This window comes from Muscardinus avellanarius (genome assembly GCF_963383645.1).
Source record: "Muscardinus avellanarius genome assembly, chromosome: 5".
NCBI classification, from domain to species: domain Eukaryota; kingdom Metazoa; phylum Chordata; class Mammalia; order Rodentia; family Gliridae; genus Muscardinus; species Muscardinus avellanarius.
Window position 1 is genome coordinate 75,692,449 of NC_137790.1, and position 15,689 is coordinate 75,708,137.

General features: G+C 42.3%; 1 protein-coding gene across 2 annotated transcripts in view; it reads left to right on the forward strand.

Annotated features, from left to right (window-relative positions):
• RUBCN (rubicon autophagy regulator) overlaps nt 1-15,689 on the forward strand; it is a gene marked incomplete at both ends in the record, with an annotated part of 76,999 nt that overhangs the window by 23,161 nt on the left and 38,149 nt on the right. For both annotated transcript variants that reach the window (XM_080696866.1, XM_080696867.1), the window contains 5 exons: nt 7,496-7,579; nt 10,383-10,542; nt 11,161-11,267; nt 13,113-13,269; nt 14,648-15,181. In XM_080696866.1, the coding sequence (XP_080552992.1) occupies nt 7,496-7,579; nt 10,383-10,542; nt 11,161-11,267; nt 13,113-13,269; nt 14,648-15,181 (1,042 nt within the window). The remainder of the gene's footprint in view (nt 1-7,495; nt 7,580-10,382; nt 10,543-11,160; nt 11,268-13,112; nt 13,270-14,647; nt 15,182-15,689) is intronic.

Sequence of the window (15,689 nt, forward strand, 5' to 3'; positions counted from 1 at the left end):
GGTCAGAATTTTGAACTAAGTTTCACTAGGCTAAAACCAAGGTATCTGCAGAGCTCTACTTTGGAGACTTTACCCATAGGTAGAAAAAAAAGGAAGAAAAAGAGCCAAGGCAAAAGTGTATTCAGTCTCTGACTTTCATTTAGGAAACAGTATTACTGAATAAAAAGGTATAACTTCATGTGCTCAGTTCCATCAAGTGTACTTTCCTTTATGAAATCCTTTTTCCTATGAACCAGTGTCACCTAGTGGTAATTAATTGCTTAGGCGTGACAAGATTGGTGTAATCCATTTTCTGGAAAATGGCATAATTTTATTCTTTATGCTGAGTAAAATTCCACTGTGTTTTAAGGGCCAGGCGTGGTGGCACACGCTTGTAATCCCAGTATTTGGGAGTCTGAGAAAGGAGAATCACACAGGTTCTAAGCCAGCCTCAGCTATTTAGTGAGGCTCTCAGCAACTTAGTGAAGCCTTGTTTCCAAATAAAATATAAAATAGGCCTGGGGGGTGTAGCCTGGAGGTAGAAAGCCCTTGGGTTTCATCCCCAGTACTACAAAAAAAAAAGGAATTCTTCTGTGTTTTAGCTAGACGTGGTGATGCATGCTTGTAATCCCAGTACTTGGAAGGCCGAAATAGGATGATTGCTGGTTCTCAGACAGCCTCAGCTACTTAGTAAGGCCTTCTGCATCATAGTGGGACCCTGTTTCAAACTAAAGAATAAAAAGTAGGGCTGGATGTGTGGCTTGGAGGTAGAATGCCCCTAAGTTCAATCCCTAGTAACACACACACACACACACACACACACACACACACACACACACACAATTTCTCTGTGTGTATATATATATATATATATATCATAGTTTCATAATCCATTTATTTGTTGACGGATACCTCGGCTGATAGGGTGGGATATAAGTCAGTGGTAGAGCACTTGTCTAGCATGCTCAAGGCTCTGAGTTCAATCCCTACTGCTGCAAGACAAATCAAGAAGAACAAAAATAAAAATTACAAAAGGTCACTGTTTCAGAAACACCTTTCTAGGAATCTGAAGCAACATATAATAAATATACTGACAAAAATCTTTGGAAGTAACAGACCTAGATCAAAATCCAGTCTCAGTGCTCAGGTCCTTGGGAGATAAAATAACATAGTAGTTAAAATAAAGGGGTTTGAGTCACACTGCACATTGTATTCTCAGCTTCACCATTAGTTACACACTATTAGATAAATTGTATAACCTTTGCGCATTTGTTGTATTTAAGAGATAGATAACACTGGTGCTCACTTCATAGGATTGTTGCTGAGAATTAGATAATACATAAAAAACATTAAAAAACATAATTGTCAGTCTTAACTATTCGGTAGCATTATTTAACTTTTTTAACCCTTGCCCTTTTTGTCTGTGCAAATGAGGATCATAGTACTTATTTTATAAAATCTTTTTTTTTTTTTTTCCGGGTCTGGGGATGGAAACCAGGGGTATTCTACCTCCGAGCTACACCCCCTGCCCTATTTTTTATTCTTTATTTTGAAACGGGTCTCACTGAGTTGCAGAGGGCCTCACTATGTAGCTGAGGCTGGCTTCAAACCTGCACAATCTTCCTGTCTCAGCCCCCAAATGCTGGGATTACAAGCGTGTACCACCACGCCCAGCTTATTTTTATTCTTTATTTTGAAACCGGGTCTCACTAGGTTGCGGAGGGCCTCACTAAGTAGCTGAGGCTGTCCGCGAAACTCGATCCTCCGGTCTCAGCCTCCCGAATGCTGGGATTATAAGCGTGTGCCACCACGCCCAGCCTTATTTTATAAAATTTTGAAGGAAAATTTAAATAAAATAGCATTGAAATTTTACCTAGCACAGTCTTTGGCACATAAGTAATTAAAAATTGTTCTTTCTGTATTTTAATTTCCAATTATATGTAGTTATATGTGGGGGCATTAAGAATATTGAAATTAGCAAAAAGAATAAGTTAACTCATTGAAACCTGCTATCTTCCCTTAACACTGATCATACCACAGCACAGGTGAAGAAAAATGACATTCGAATGGACATTTCTCCGTCTCCTTTTTTTTTTTTTTTGTGGAACTGGGGATTCAGCCCAGGGCATTCTACCTCTGAACTACACCTGAAACATGATCTCACAGAGTCGCAGAAGGCCTCGACAAGTTGCTGAGGCTGGCCAAAGACTTCCAGTCCTTCTTCTCAGCCTCCTGAGTACTGAGATCATAGGCGTGCGCCCTGCCCGGCTGGCATTTCTCCTTTGAACACTATCTTGTGACCATCATGATACCTTGAGGGAGTTGACACGACCTTCTTCATAGGGTCACTGTCCCACCTTTGTGATCACTCTTCCCTTTCTTTCCCTGGAATTTCTTCCTCTTGGATTTTTTTGGTTTCTACCTCTGAGCTACATCCCCAACCCTTTTTATTTTATTATTTGGAAACAGTCTCACTAAGTCGCAGAGGGCCTCGCTAAGTTGCTGAGGCTGGCCTCCAACCTACAATCTTCCCGTCTCAGCCTCCCATGTACTGGGATAACAGTCATGTGCCACCATGCCTAGCTTTCCTCTTGAACTTTTGAAAAGTGAGCTTCCAAGCCAGGCATGGTGGCTTATTCCTTTTTTTTTTAGATGGTAGTTTTTTTTTGTGTGTGTGTGGAAACTTTATTATTTAAAGGAGTTATCCTTTGCAGTGTGAGTTGAATATATTTTTTCCTAGTTTGTCTCTCAATATTTATTTATTTATTTGTTTATTTATTTATATACTGGGGATTGATCCCAGAGGCATTCTATCCCCAAGCTACACTCCCATCCCTATTTTTACTCTTTATTTATTTATTTACTTATCATTATTATTATTATTATTATTATTATTATTATTATTATTATTATTATTTGTGGGTCTGAGGATGGAACGCAGGGACATTCAACCTCCGAGCTACACCCTTGCCCTATTGTTTTTATTCTTTATTATGAACTCCGTCTCACTGAGCTGCAGAGGGCCTCACTAGTTAGCTGAGGCTGTCCCCAAACCGTGATCCTCAGGTCGCAGCCTCCTGAATGCTGGGATTACTAGCGTGCGCCACCACGCCTGGCTTATTTACTTATGATTTTTTTGTGGTACTGGGGCTGGAACCCAGGGGCTTTTCTACCTCCGGGCTATACTCCCAGACCTATTTTATACTTTATTTGGAAACAGGGTCTCACTAGGTTGCCGAGAGCCTCTCTAATAGCTGAGGCTGGCTTCGAACCTGTGCGATCCTCCTGTCTTGGCCTCCCAAGTGCGGGGATTACAAGTGTGCGCCACCACTCCCGTCTTTATTTTTTATTTTGAAACAGGGTCTCACTAGGTTGTGAAGGGCCTAAATTGCTGAGTCTGGCCTTAAACCTGTGATCCTCCTGTGTCAGCCTCCCAAGTACTGGGATTACAGGCCTGTGCTGCCACACCTGGCTTGAAATGACTAATTTAACTTACTTAAAAAACAAATATTTTGCAAGACTAAAAGATTTTATAAAAAATATTAAAAGACAAGGCAGGCATGGTGGCATAAATCTGTAATCCCATTACTTGGGGGGCTGAGACAGGGCTAGCCGTAGCAACTTAGTGAGAGTCTCATTTCTCTTAAGAATTGTAGGCCTTGGGTAATGCTGAGTAAGGACTTCCCTACTCTGTCATTATTAAAAATATTTTCCCGCTGGGCGTGGTGGCGCAAGCTTGTAATCCCCGCACTTGGGAGGAAGAGACAGGAGGATCGCATTGGTTCTAAGCCAGCCTCTCTGGCTTAAGAGACCCTGTTTCCAAATAAAAAAGTATAAAAATAGGTCTGGGAGTATAGCCCGGAGGTAGAAGGGTTTCCAGGAACCCCAGTACCACCAAAAAGAAAAAATTTTTTTCCCATGGGTTTTTAAATTATATTATGGGCTTTTATTGTGTGCTACTGAAAATGGAATCCAGAGGCATTCTATCTTAGTATACTCCCAGCCTGATTTTATTTTTTATTTAGAATCAAGGTCTTACTAAGTTGATGGGAGTCTCACTACTTGGTGAGGCTGTTCTTGAATCTTTTATTTTTTTGGTGATACTGGGGTTGCTGGGAGCCCTTCTAGCTCCGGGCTATACTCCCAGACCTATTTTTTTTTAATATTTTTATTTGGAAACAGGGTCTCTTAAGCCAGCGTGGCTGGCTTCGAACCTGCGCGATCCTCTTGTCTCCATCTCCCGAGCGCAGGGATTACAAGCGTGCACCACCATGCCCAGCCATATTATTTTTAAAATAAGGACAAATAAATGAGTCTAGATCATTAACTGACTAAGTGAAGGGATTCAAACATTGATAACATATGTAATTCTGACATTTTATTTGATTTAAAACAAATTTATGTCTGTTTAACAGTCTTTGGATATTGGGTCTACTGATAGTGTAGATCATTGAATTGTATTAATTATTTTTATTATTTTTTTGAGAAACCAGGGATTGAACCTAAGGCTTGACACATGCTAGGCAGATGCTCGACCTCTAAGTTACATCCCCAGCTTTACATTAGTTTCTAATATAAACCATACCTATAATATATCATACAGAATTTCTGGTTTCAGTTCCTTTATTCTGGACCAGCAATTTAGAGATTCTATAATATGAATATAAAATCTACATATATAGTTTATTTTTTTGTGGTACTGGGGATTGATCTTAGGGTCATTTTACCTCCAGGCTACACCCCCAGCCCTATTTTTTATTCTTTATTTTGAAACAGAGTCTTACCAAGTTATAGAGTGCCTCACTGAGTAGCTAAGGCTGGCAGTGAACCTGTGATCCTCCTTTCTCTGCCTCCCAAGTACTGGGATTACCAGCGTGCACCACCATGCCCGGCTAGTTTTTAAAAATTTTTTAATATAATTTTTTATTAGTGCATTGTATTTATATATCATAATGAGGTAAAAAAAACTTGTGTAGATGCCGGGCGTGGTGGCCGCACGCTTGTAATCCCTGCGCTTGGGAGGCGGAGACAGGAGGATCGCGCAGATTCGAAGCCAGCCTCACTGGCTTAAGAGACCCTGTTTCCAAATAAAAATATAAAATAGGTAGGTCTGGGAATGTATCCCGGAGGTAGAACGGCTTCCAGGAACCCCAGTAACACCAAAATAATTAATAATAATAATAATAATAATAATAATAATAATGTGTGTAGACATAAATGCACACATCACCCAGCCAGCCCCCACCCAGTCCCTACCTAACTTCCTCCTCAACTCTCCCTCCCATGCTTGGTTTAGTGGTTGACTTCAATATGAATACGTACATCATGCGATTTAAAGAGTTTCCTCCCCCTCCCCATCTTCACAGTTAGGTTGCCTTATTTGCTCCTCTATAGGATCTCCTTTTTCACCTGGAGTTTCTCCTATGACCCCTTTCACCCTAGCTGAACAGAAGCTTTTCAGTTTCATGCAATCCCATGTATTGATTCACCTTTTAGTTTGTTGTGCCTTTGGGGTCTTGTTGAGAAAGTGTTTATCTGTGCCTGTGTGTTTCAGTGTTGGACCTATGCCCTCTTCAAGGAGCCTCAAGGTATCTGGTCTAATTTCCAAGTCTTTGATCCATCTTGAATTGACTCTTGTGCAGGGTGAGAAAGTGGGATTGATTTCCAGTTTTCTGTATATGGTTAACCAGTTTTGCCAGCACCATTTCTTGAACAGACTGTCTTTTTTCCAGTGTATGTTTTTGGCCCCTTTGTCAAAAATCAATTGGCTGAAAGTGTGTAGACTTGTTTCTGGGTCTTTTATTCTGCTCCATTGGTCTATATATCTGTTTTTGTGCCAGTACCATGCTGTTTTTATTACAATGGCTTTGTAGTATAGTTTGAAGTCAGGTATTGTGATTCCTCCAGCATGGTTTTTGTTGCTGAGCACTACTTTGGCTATTCTGGGCTTTTTGTTATTCCCAATAAATTTAAGGACTGATTTTTCTATGTCTGTGAGGAATGATCTTGGTAGTTTAATGGGCATTGCGTTGAATCTGTAGATCACTTTTGGAATGATGGCCATTTTAATGATATTTATTCTGCCTATCCATGAACATGGCAGATCTTTCCATCTTCTAAGATCTTCGATTTTTTTTTTTTCCAGTGTTTTAAATTTTCTTTGTAGAGATCTTTTACCTCCTTGGTTAAGTTTATTCCTAAGTATTTTATTTTTTTGTGGGAGTTTTTTTTTTTTTTTTTTTTTAGATACTGGGAATGGAACCCAGGGGCATTCTACCTCTGAGCTACACCCCCAGCCCTATTTTTTATTCTTTATTTTGAAAAAGAGTCTCATTGAGTTGCAGAGGGCCTCACTAAGTAGCTGAGGCTGTCCATGAACCTGGATCCTCCTGTCTCAGCCTCCCAAATGCTGGGATTACATGTGTGCGCGTGCCACCATACCAAGCTTTTTCATTATTATTATTATTTTGGTACTAGGGATTGAACTCAGGGGCATTCTACCTCTGAAATACCCCCCTAGACTTTTTTATTTTTGATTTTGAAACAGGGTCTCACTAGGTTGCTGAGGCTGGCCTTGAACCTGTGATTCTCCTGTCTTAGCCTCCCAAGTATTGGGATTACAGTCGTGTGCCACTATGCCTGGCTGCATAATAATTTTCTTTGTGTGTGTGTGATATTAAGGATGGAATCCAGGGGCATTCTACCTATAAACTACATTCCCAGCCCTATATTTTATTCTTTATTTTGAAACAAAATCTCACTAAGTTACAGAGGGCCTCATTAAGTAGCTGAGGCTGTCCATGAACCTGTGGTCCTCCTTCTCAGTCTCTCAAGTACTGGGGTTACAAGCGTGTGCCACCACACCCAGCTGCATAATCACTTTAAATGTGAAATTATAACAAGTACAACACATAGAAGTAAGCTTAAGAACATAGAATAACTGATTCTTGGTAAGCCACAGCTTAATCGATGGTAGAAAAAAGTACATGGTTATTCTAGAGTACCCAATTTCAGTGCTTCTGTCTCAGAATCAGGATTATTGGGGAGCCATTTGCTCTTTCAGAAAGTATACAGCATCATGTTAAATATATACATAATACTATATGCATGCATGTACCTTATTTTGTGTGTGAGTGAGTGAGTGAGTGAGTGTGTGTGTGTGTGTGTGTGTGTGTCTTTTACTGGGGATTGAACCCAGGGACATTCTACCTCTGAGCTATATCCCCAGCCCTATTTTATTTTTAATTCAGAAACAGAATTACACTAGGTTGATGAGATATATGAAAGGTAGAATGCCCCCCTGGGTTTTATCCCCAGTACCACACAAAAAAAGATTAAAAGAGTTTTTAATAATTCTTTAAAAGGATGAAAATATACATATATCCTTTTACTACCGAGAACCTTTGTTGAGGCAAGGGCAGGTTATGCTCTTTTTCTTTTCTTTGGCTGTCAACAGTAAAACTAGATATGGTCCAAAATGGTAGTAATTTGCTGACTTTGTGTGTTCTCTCAGCAGATGTGTTGCCGGCAGACTGATTACTGGCAATTTGTGAAAGATATCCGGTGGCTCAGTCCCCACTCAGCCCTTCATGTGGAGAAGGTAAGAGTGAAGGAAGAGCTGACACACTGGAGTGTGTTGCGTCCTTGATTGGTGTTCTGTTGGAAGAGTCTCGTAGCCTAGCATGGACTTTATATATCCTGTTTACTGAGGAAAGGAATTTATCCTTGTAGGATTGACTTGAGGGGAGAGTTATTTCCTTCACAAAAATAAACCTTACAAACTAACTGTTCAAGCCAGGCGTGGTGGCGCACGCTTGTAATCCCAGCATTCAGAAGGTTGAGACAGGAGGATTGCGGTTCACGGGCAGCCTCAGGTACATAGTGAGGCCCTTTGCAACTTAGTGAGACCCTGTTTCAAAATAAAGACTAAAAAATAGGGCAGGGGATGTAGCTCGGAGGTTGAATTCCCCTGGGTTCTATCCCCAGGCCTACAAACAAAACAAGACAAAAACAACAACAAAAAAAACCCCTTCACTGTTTAAGGTCATTTTGTCTCCTTCAGAGAAGGAGTGAAAAAGATCTGTGTATATGGGATCAGAATGAAACTCTTCTGCTGGAGCCAGCTGTCAAAAGTATGGGTTCCGAAGAGAGGAGTGAGGATGAAAGAATTCAATTCTAAGAATTTAATTCAAAGAATTTTAATTTACTTTTCTTGAAGAACGGGAGGGTCGCCAATCTCTATTGGGCCGACACCGGGTTTTTTTCTCTTGTCGTATTTATACAGTTTCAGGTCAATCAATTCCTTGTGCCATCACCACCTGAGTGCATACATCACGGGCAGGTCAATCAATACCTTCGTGCCATCACCACCTAATCTTCTCTCAGACCTTTTACTTTGAACTTTCCATGACCCCAAACCTTGTTGACTATGGGCAAAGGACAATCAGCTGAGTCAGAAATATTCTTTTAGGGGAAAACCTTAATGGCTCCCCACACTCTTCAAAATCCAGGGCAAATGGCAAGAGTTTCCCTAAAGTAATAGGGAAAGTGGACTCATATTTTAAGAACTCTTCAAGGAGAAGATGCACCAATTAGAAAGGAATATGAGCTGGGTGTGGTGGTGCATGCTTATAATTCCAGTACCCAGGAGGCTGAAGCAGGAGGTTTACAGGTTCACAGCCAGCCTCAGCTACTTATTTTTTTATTATTTAGTTTATTTATTGATTGATTTTTGTGTTACTGGGGATGGAACCCAGGGGCATTCTACTGCTGAGCTACACCCCCAGCCCTATTTTTTATTCTTTATTTTGAAACAGGGTCTCACTGAGTTGGAAAGGGCCTCACTAAGTAGCTGAGGCTGTCTGCAAACCACAATCCTCGTTTTAGCCTCCCAAATGCTGGGATTACATGCCACCATCCCCAGCTTTAGCCGCAGCTACTTAGTGAAAAAAGAAAGAAATGTGTGTATTCTGGAGGAGGAAGTTCTGGAAAGAGAATGCTGTGTCTGTAGCCAAAAAGAGGTATTCAGATGGCCTTTCTTTGAAGGAGAGTTTTTGATGCCATTTTTTCTTGATCCTTCCCCACAGATTTTTGTCACATTCTGAAGGCCAGTATTAAATGGAGCCAAATATGTCTCTAACAACTTTGACTATGATTGTAGCACTCCACTCTCCTGTCCTCAGCTCAGCATATTAGTGCCCCTGGTTCCCAATCAGGGAAACTGAGCTCAAGGAACTTAGTTAACTTCTGCAGAGTTACACGGCAGGTTCCATAACAATCACTGCCAATTTTATGTATGTGTCCATTTAACTATATATTATGGAACATTTCAAATCTATATAAGATTAGAATAATAAAATGAACTCCAAAATATTCATCATTCCTCTTCAGCATTTAATGATAATCCACTGATCTTGTTTCATCTGTACCCCCACCATGAGATTCATTGTTAAGATGATGTCAGGAAAAGTATCTCCTCTCTAAATGACCAGAGAACTAAACCACAGGGTTTTATCTCTTTAAGGAAAGGCCAAAGCCTGTTGTTTTCTTTGTTCTTCTTACTTTTATTTTTCCCACTAAGCTTCCTTCTAACTTCCTTTTCTAAAATGTTGCTGTAGTCATTTCCTCTTAAAAGCTGTCTGAACTTGCCACTCATACATTTTTGTCACACGAATCCTGGACTATAAGAGCTTGCTCTTAGAAACATTCAAGGAGAAGGAGGTTCTAAAAAGATAATGCTGTGTCTAGAGAGAGAAAAAAAAAGATGTATTCAGATGGCCTCTCTTTGAAGGATTTTTTCCTAGATCCTTCCCCACAGATTTTTGTCACAATCCTCTCTGGAGGCCATCTGAAGTAGAGGGCACTGTGAGAGAAGCCAAGAGGTCACTTTCATCCTTCCTCTGCTTATATCCCTCTTATCCCTCTTTGGAGTTAGAACATGAAGAGTCAGGTATAGGCCAGACATGGTGGCACATACCTGTAATCCCAGCTACTTGTGAAACTAAGACAGGAAGATCATAAGTTTGAGTCCAGCCTGAGCAACTTAGTGACACCCTGGCTCCAAATAACAATTTTAAAAAGGGCTTGGAGTATGGCTCAGTAGTAGAACGCTTGCCTAGCGTGAGCAAGGCCCTGGGCTGAGTCCTCAGTAACACACACACACACACACACACACACACACACACACACCCCAACTTTGTCTCTCCTGGTGTTGCATGTCAGGTCTTAACTGCTCAGACAGTGGCCCAGGCCAGCAGTGAAACTACAATACTTATTTCATTCTCCAATTCCAGTATCCTCTAGATGCTGGTTGGAAGAAAATATCTCTGGTTGCCTCCGTTAGGCTTCAGTCTTTCTGTGTCTTCCAGGATGTGTGTTTTGACTCCTGTCTCTCTGCCTTCCAGTTCATTAACTTACAGGAGAATGGCCAGAGCAGCGCTGGTGGTGTAAGTGAGCGTGCTGTCGCAGAGCTGTGGCTGCAGCACAGCTTGCAGTGCCACTGCCTCTCAGCCCAGCTCCGGCCTCTGCTCGGCGACAGGCAGTACATCAGGAAATTCTACACAGGTGGGTAGAGGTACCAGGGTCGGCGCATGCAATTCCTTATTCTCTTCTACCTCACTCTTTTTCTGTAGACATCCTTTATCTACAGAGCTACATAGTTTTCATTCAGTGCCATAGAGATTCTACTCAGAAACATATCCAGTCTTCTCCTTTCCCTTGAAAAACACACTCAGACTTTATGCTGAGGTATTCCCTTTCACACATCACACAAATTGGGAATAGTAACCACCATTTTTTGAGAGTTTCCTATGTGCCAGGCACTTTAATATTCATCACAATGGCCCCCGGAGTTGGGTATTAGCACCCCTGTTTACAATTAGAGAAACGGAGTTTAAAGAGGTTAGATGACTTCACCAAAGCCACTCAGAGCAGGATTCTGGGTCTCTCTATCTTCGAAGTCTCCGATCTTGATCTCTTTGTTCTAATGCTCATGTCTCAGCTTCTCCCACTTTGCTTGTTCCTGGTTCTCCTTTTCCCTGCAGTGGCATGATTGTCCTCAATTTCTTTTCTTTTCTTTTTCCTTTTTCTTTCGTTTCCTGAGCTTCTTTCTCCCAGTGCCGTGGTGGGAGCTGAAGCTCTCCTTGCTAGGCTTCATCACTGTGGTAATTTTTCTTTTCCTAGATACTGCTTTCCTGCTAAGCGACGCCCATGTCACGGCCATGCTTCAATGCCTAGAAGCAGTGGAACAGAACAATCCCCGACTCCTGGCTCAGATTGATGCATCCATGGTAAAGGGCACAAGAAATCATCTGTATCTATGCTGGGCCCCTGGACCTCACCATGATGTAGCCCTCTAGAGCAAGTAACTTCTCACTGAGGCAGTTATAAGCTAAAGACTTTCAGATATATACATACACACACACACACACGCACACACGTATGTGTGTGCGTGTGTGTGTGTGTGTGTGTGTGTGTGTGTGTGTGTGACCTCTTTTTTTTTTTTTTTGGTGGTACTGGGGGTGGAACCCAGGGTCTCTCTACCTCCTGGCTATACTCCCAGACCTATTTAATTTTATATTTTTATTTGGAAATAGGGTCTTACTAAGTTGCTGAGAGTCTCACTAAGTACCTGAGGCTGACTTCAAACCTGTGCGATCCTCCTGTCTCAGCCTCCCAAGCGCGGGGATGATAAGCGTGCGCCACCACACCCGGCTACCCAGAGCCTCTTGAATGCTAAGCAAGTGATCTTCCACTGAGCTATACTCCTATCTCCTAAGGCTTTCATTTTTTAAAATGCATGAAAAGAAGGGGAGGTACCACTAAGTACTCACAAAAGTGAAAAGTCTACGCTTAGGTCTTTCTCCTGGGGGCAGGGGTGGTTTGTTTAGTCTATGGGACCCTTGGTCTGAGTATGTTCTGTTTAAGGGCAGACTACTCAGAGAGTTGGGAAGAAGAAGGATGATTCTGAACAGGAGTCAGGTTTTCCATGTATGGAAGACCTAGTATGGCTTAGTGGTACACAGCACCATTTTTTTCCTTTGGTATAAAGAAAATTTATGACACAAAGAAAATTTTGTTGTCTATAATAAACTCATGGCATTACCAATACTTCAGTCAGTGCCTCAAGTTAGAATGGAATCAGAATCCCTATTCCCTTTAGAGTAGAGTATCCTTTATCTCTCCTGGTTGTTTTAGCTTTAATTGTGGGCTACCATTCCAGTGAATAGTTTCTGTGTGCCAGGCATAGTGCTATGTGTAAAACATGCATTATCTCATTTAATTCTAAGAACTCCACCATAGTCCTTAATCTCCTTTTTTCCCTGGGGCTTGTACCTCCAAGGTACACCCCAGCCCTATATTTTAATCCTTTTTATTTTATTTATTTATTTTTTGTGGTACTGGGGATGGAACCTAGGGGCTTTTCTACCTCTGGACTATATTCCCAGCCCTATTTTTTTATACTCTATTTGGAAACAGTGTCTCACTAAGTTTCTGAGAGCCTCACTAAGTAGCTGAGGCTGGCTTGGAACCTTTTCGATCCTCCTGTCTCAGCCTCCCAAGCGCGGGGATTACAAGCGTGCGCCACCATGCCCAACTCCCTTTTTATTATTGAACTAGGAGTCTCACTGAATTGCAAAGGGCCTCGCTAATAGCCGAGGCTGTCCACGAACCACGATCCTCAGGTCTCAGCCTCCCGAATGCCAGGATTACAAGTGTTTGCCACCACGCCCAGCTTTTAATCTCTTTTTATAAAGGAAGCCACTGAGGCACAGAGTAGGTAAATAATTTGCTCAAAGTTTGGACCAAATAGCTTATAGTGGCTGTGTGGATTAAACCCTATTGTATCTGACTTGACTCCACATGCACAGTCTTAAGTGTTTTGTTGTGCTGCTTCCACGAGAAAGCACTTCTACTTTGACCCCCTGGAAGAACTGCAGTGCAAAAGCTATGACATACAGCAAGACATCATGGTTTGAAATTGAGGGTAACTGTGCTGTATTAACAGGCTCTGGCTATAGTCCCGGCATGCTGCCAAAAGCCAGCTTTAGTCAGCAGTTCTGCAGTACTCGGTTCCTCTCCTCTGGGGGCCTCTGTCCTTAATTCTGATATGTTTTTTTGTTTGTTTGTTTTAGTTTGCCAGAAAGCATGAGAGCCCACTGCTGGTGACAAAGAGCCAGAGCCTGACAGCTCTGCCTGGTTCCACATACACCCCTCCGATCGCCTATGCTCAGCATTCCTACTTTGGGTCCTCCTCTAGCCTCCACCAATCTGTGCCCAACCACAGCTCAGGTATGGGGGCAAGTGGGGTGAGGGGGCATTATATGTATCTCCAGGCCTGGAAAATAGAGGACTTCGTGGGTACTCACAGTCTAGGAATTGAGCCTTAGGTTGGTGTGCAGGTTGTGAAACTTCCTGGTGTGTGTGTGGCGGGGGGGGGGGGGAGCAAGGGAGGGAGGGAGGGAGAGAAATACTGGGGACTGAACCCAGGGGCATTCTACCTCTGAGCTACACTCCCAGCCTTATTTTTTCTCTTTATTTTGAAACAGGGTCTTTCTAAGTTGCAGAGTGTCCTTACTAAGTAGCTGAGGCTGGCCACAAACCTATGATCCTCCTGTCTCAGCCTCCCAAGTACTGGGATTACAAGTATGCACCACCATGCCAGAGTAAACTTCCTATCTTGACATCTTATAAGAATGATGACCAAATGACTAGATTGTTTTCTGCTTATACTTCAAATAAACCAGCTAATTATTTATTTGCCTAACAGTTGTTGCCTTGATTGTAGGCCATTAGTGACCATTAATAAATGAAATTGGTTTTTCATTTCCCAAAACAATTTTGAATTGAATAAATCTTGAATTTCTCATTAAAAAATAATAGGTATCTTAAGCTGGGTGCTGTCGCTCATGCTTGTAATCCCAGTTTATAAGCTGAGACAGGATCACAGGTTTGAAGCCAGCCTTAGCAATTTATGGAGGCTGTCAGCAACCTACTATTTCCAAAAAATAAAATAAAAAGGGCTGGGGATGTAGCTCAGAGGTAGAATGCCCCTGGGCTAAATCCCCAGTACCAGAAAAAAAAAAAAAAAAGGACATCTTAAAAAATTAATTTGCATGCCGGGCATGGTGGCACACGCTTGTAATCCCCATGCTTGGGAGGCAGAGACAGGAGAATCACGCAGGTTTGAAGCCAGCCGTGCTGGTTTAAGAGACCCGGTTTCTAAATAAAAATATAAAAAATAGGTTTGGGAGTGTAGCCTGGAGGTAGAAGGGCTTCCAGGAACCCAAGTAACACACACACACACACACACACACACACACACACACACACACGTTAATTTGCAGTAACAGAGTAAAGAGATTTTTTCATTTTCTTGATTTTCTAATCCATACTGCAAAAAAGCATTTCAATAATAGCAAATATTTATTTAGTGTCTATCACATGCTAGGCTCTTAAAATCAATTTATATGTATTATCTCCTTTAATCCTTAAAACAGTCCTTCGGGGTAGGTATTATTATAGCCCATTTTATAGATGAGGAATGCCAACAAGCAATAAAGCCACCTTCCCAAGAGCAACAATAGGTGGTTGCTCCTTTGTTGTGGACAAGCTGTTTATACATACCACAGGATTTCAGCTCACCTTTCTCTCCTCTCTCTTATTCTAGAGAGAAGATCTACTTCCTTTTCTCTCTCTGGACCTCTCCGGAAACCTCAAGAAAGCAGAGAACACCTCTCACCAGCAGAGGATGAAACTGTCCAGGGCCCCCTGCTTTCAGACTCTACACTAGCCAGGGATTCCCCATCAACCCCAAATGAGATGAGCTCCAGCACTCTGACCAGCCCCATAGAGGCATCCTGGGTCAGCAGCCAGCATGATTCCCCGAGTGACGCCAGCGAGGAGCCCGAGTACCTGGCCATCGGCAACCTGGACCCTCACAGTCGGACTGGCAGCTGTCAGAGTCACAACAGCATTGCTGAGAGCAGCAGCTCTAATCTCTTCTCCTCTGGAAGTTCCCAGAAGCCAGATTCTGCTGCTTCTTCTTTAGAGGACCAAGAGGGAGGCGGGCAGAGCCAACTATCCAGTATCCTTCGCAGGTCCAGCTTCTCAGAAGGGCAGACACTTACTGTCACCAGTGGGACAAAGAAGAGCCATACACGCTCCCATTCGGACACCAACATTGCCTCCAGAGGAACCCCAGGTAATGATGAGCACCAGCCACTGGCTAGTAAGATGTCCCCTGAATTTAGGGTACAAGGAGGGTTTGTTCTTGAGACTTTTCAAGTGTTGGAAAGAGAAGTTATCTTTTTGTGTATGTGTGGTACTGGGGTGGAAGCCAGAGGCTTTCTACCTCCGGGCTATACTCCTAGACCTATCTTATATTTTATTTGGAAACAGGGTCTCACTAAGTTGCTGAGAGCCTCACTAAGTAGCTGAGGCTGAGAAGTTATCTTTGTAATGACATGAGATTCTGCTTTATAATGGAAGAAAGAAGTTTTAACATAATACCTAATACTTAAGAAATCTCTGGCCTGGTGTGGTGGTGTATGCCTGTAATCCCTGTACTTGGGAGGCTGAGACAAAAGGGTCACAGATACGAGGACAGCCTCAGCAAGTAGTGAGATTCCTCATCAACCTAGTGAGATCCTGTGTCAAAATAAAAATAAAATAGGGCTGGGGGTATAACTCAGAGGTAGAATGCCCCTGGG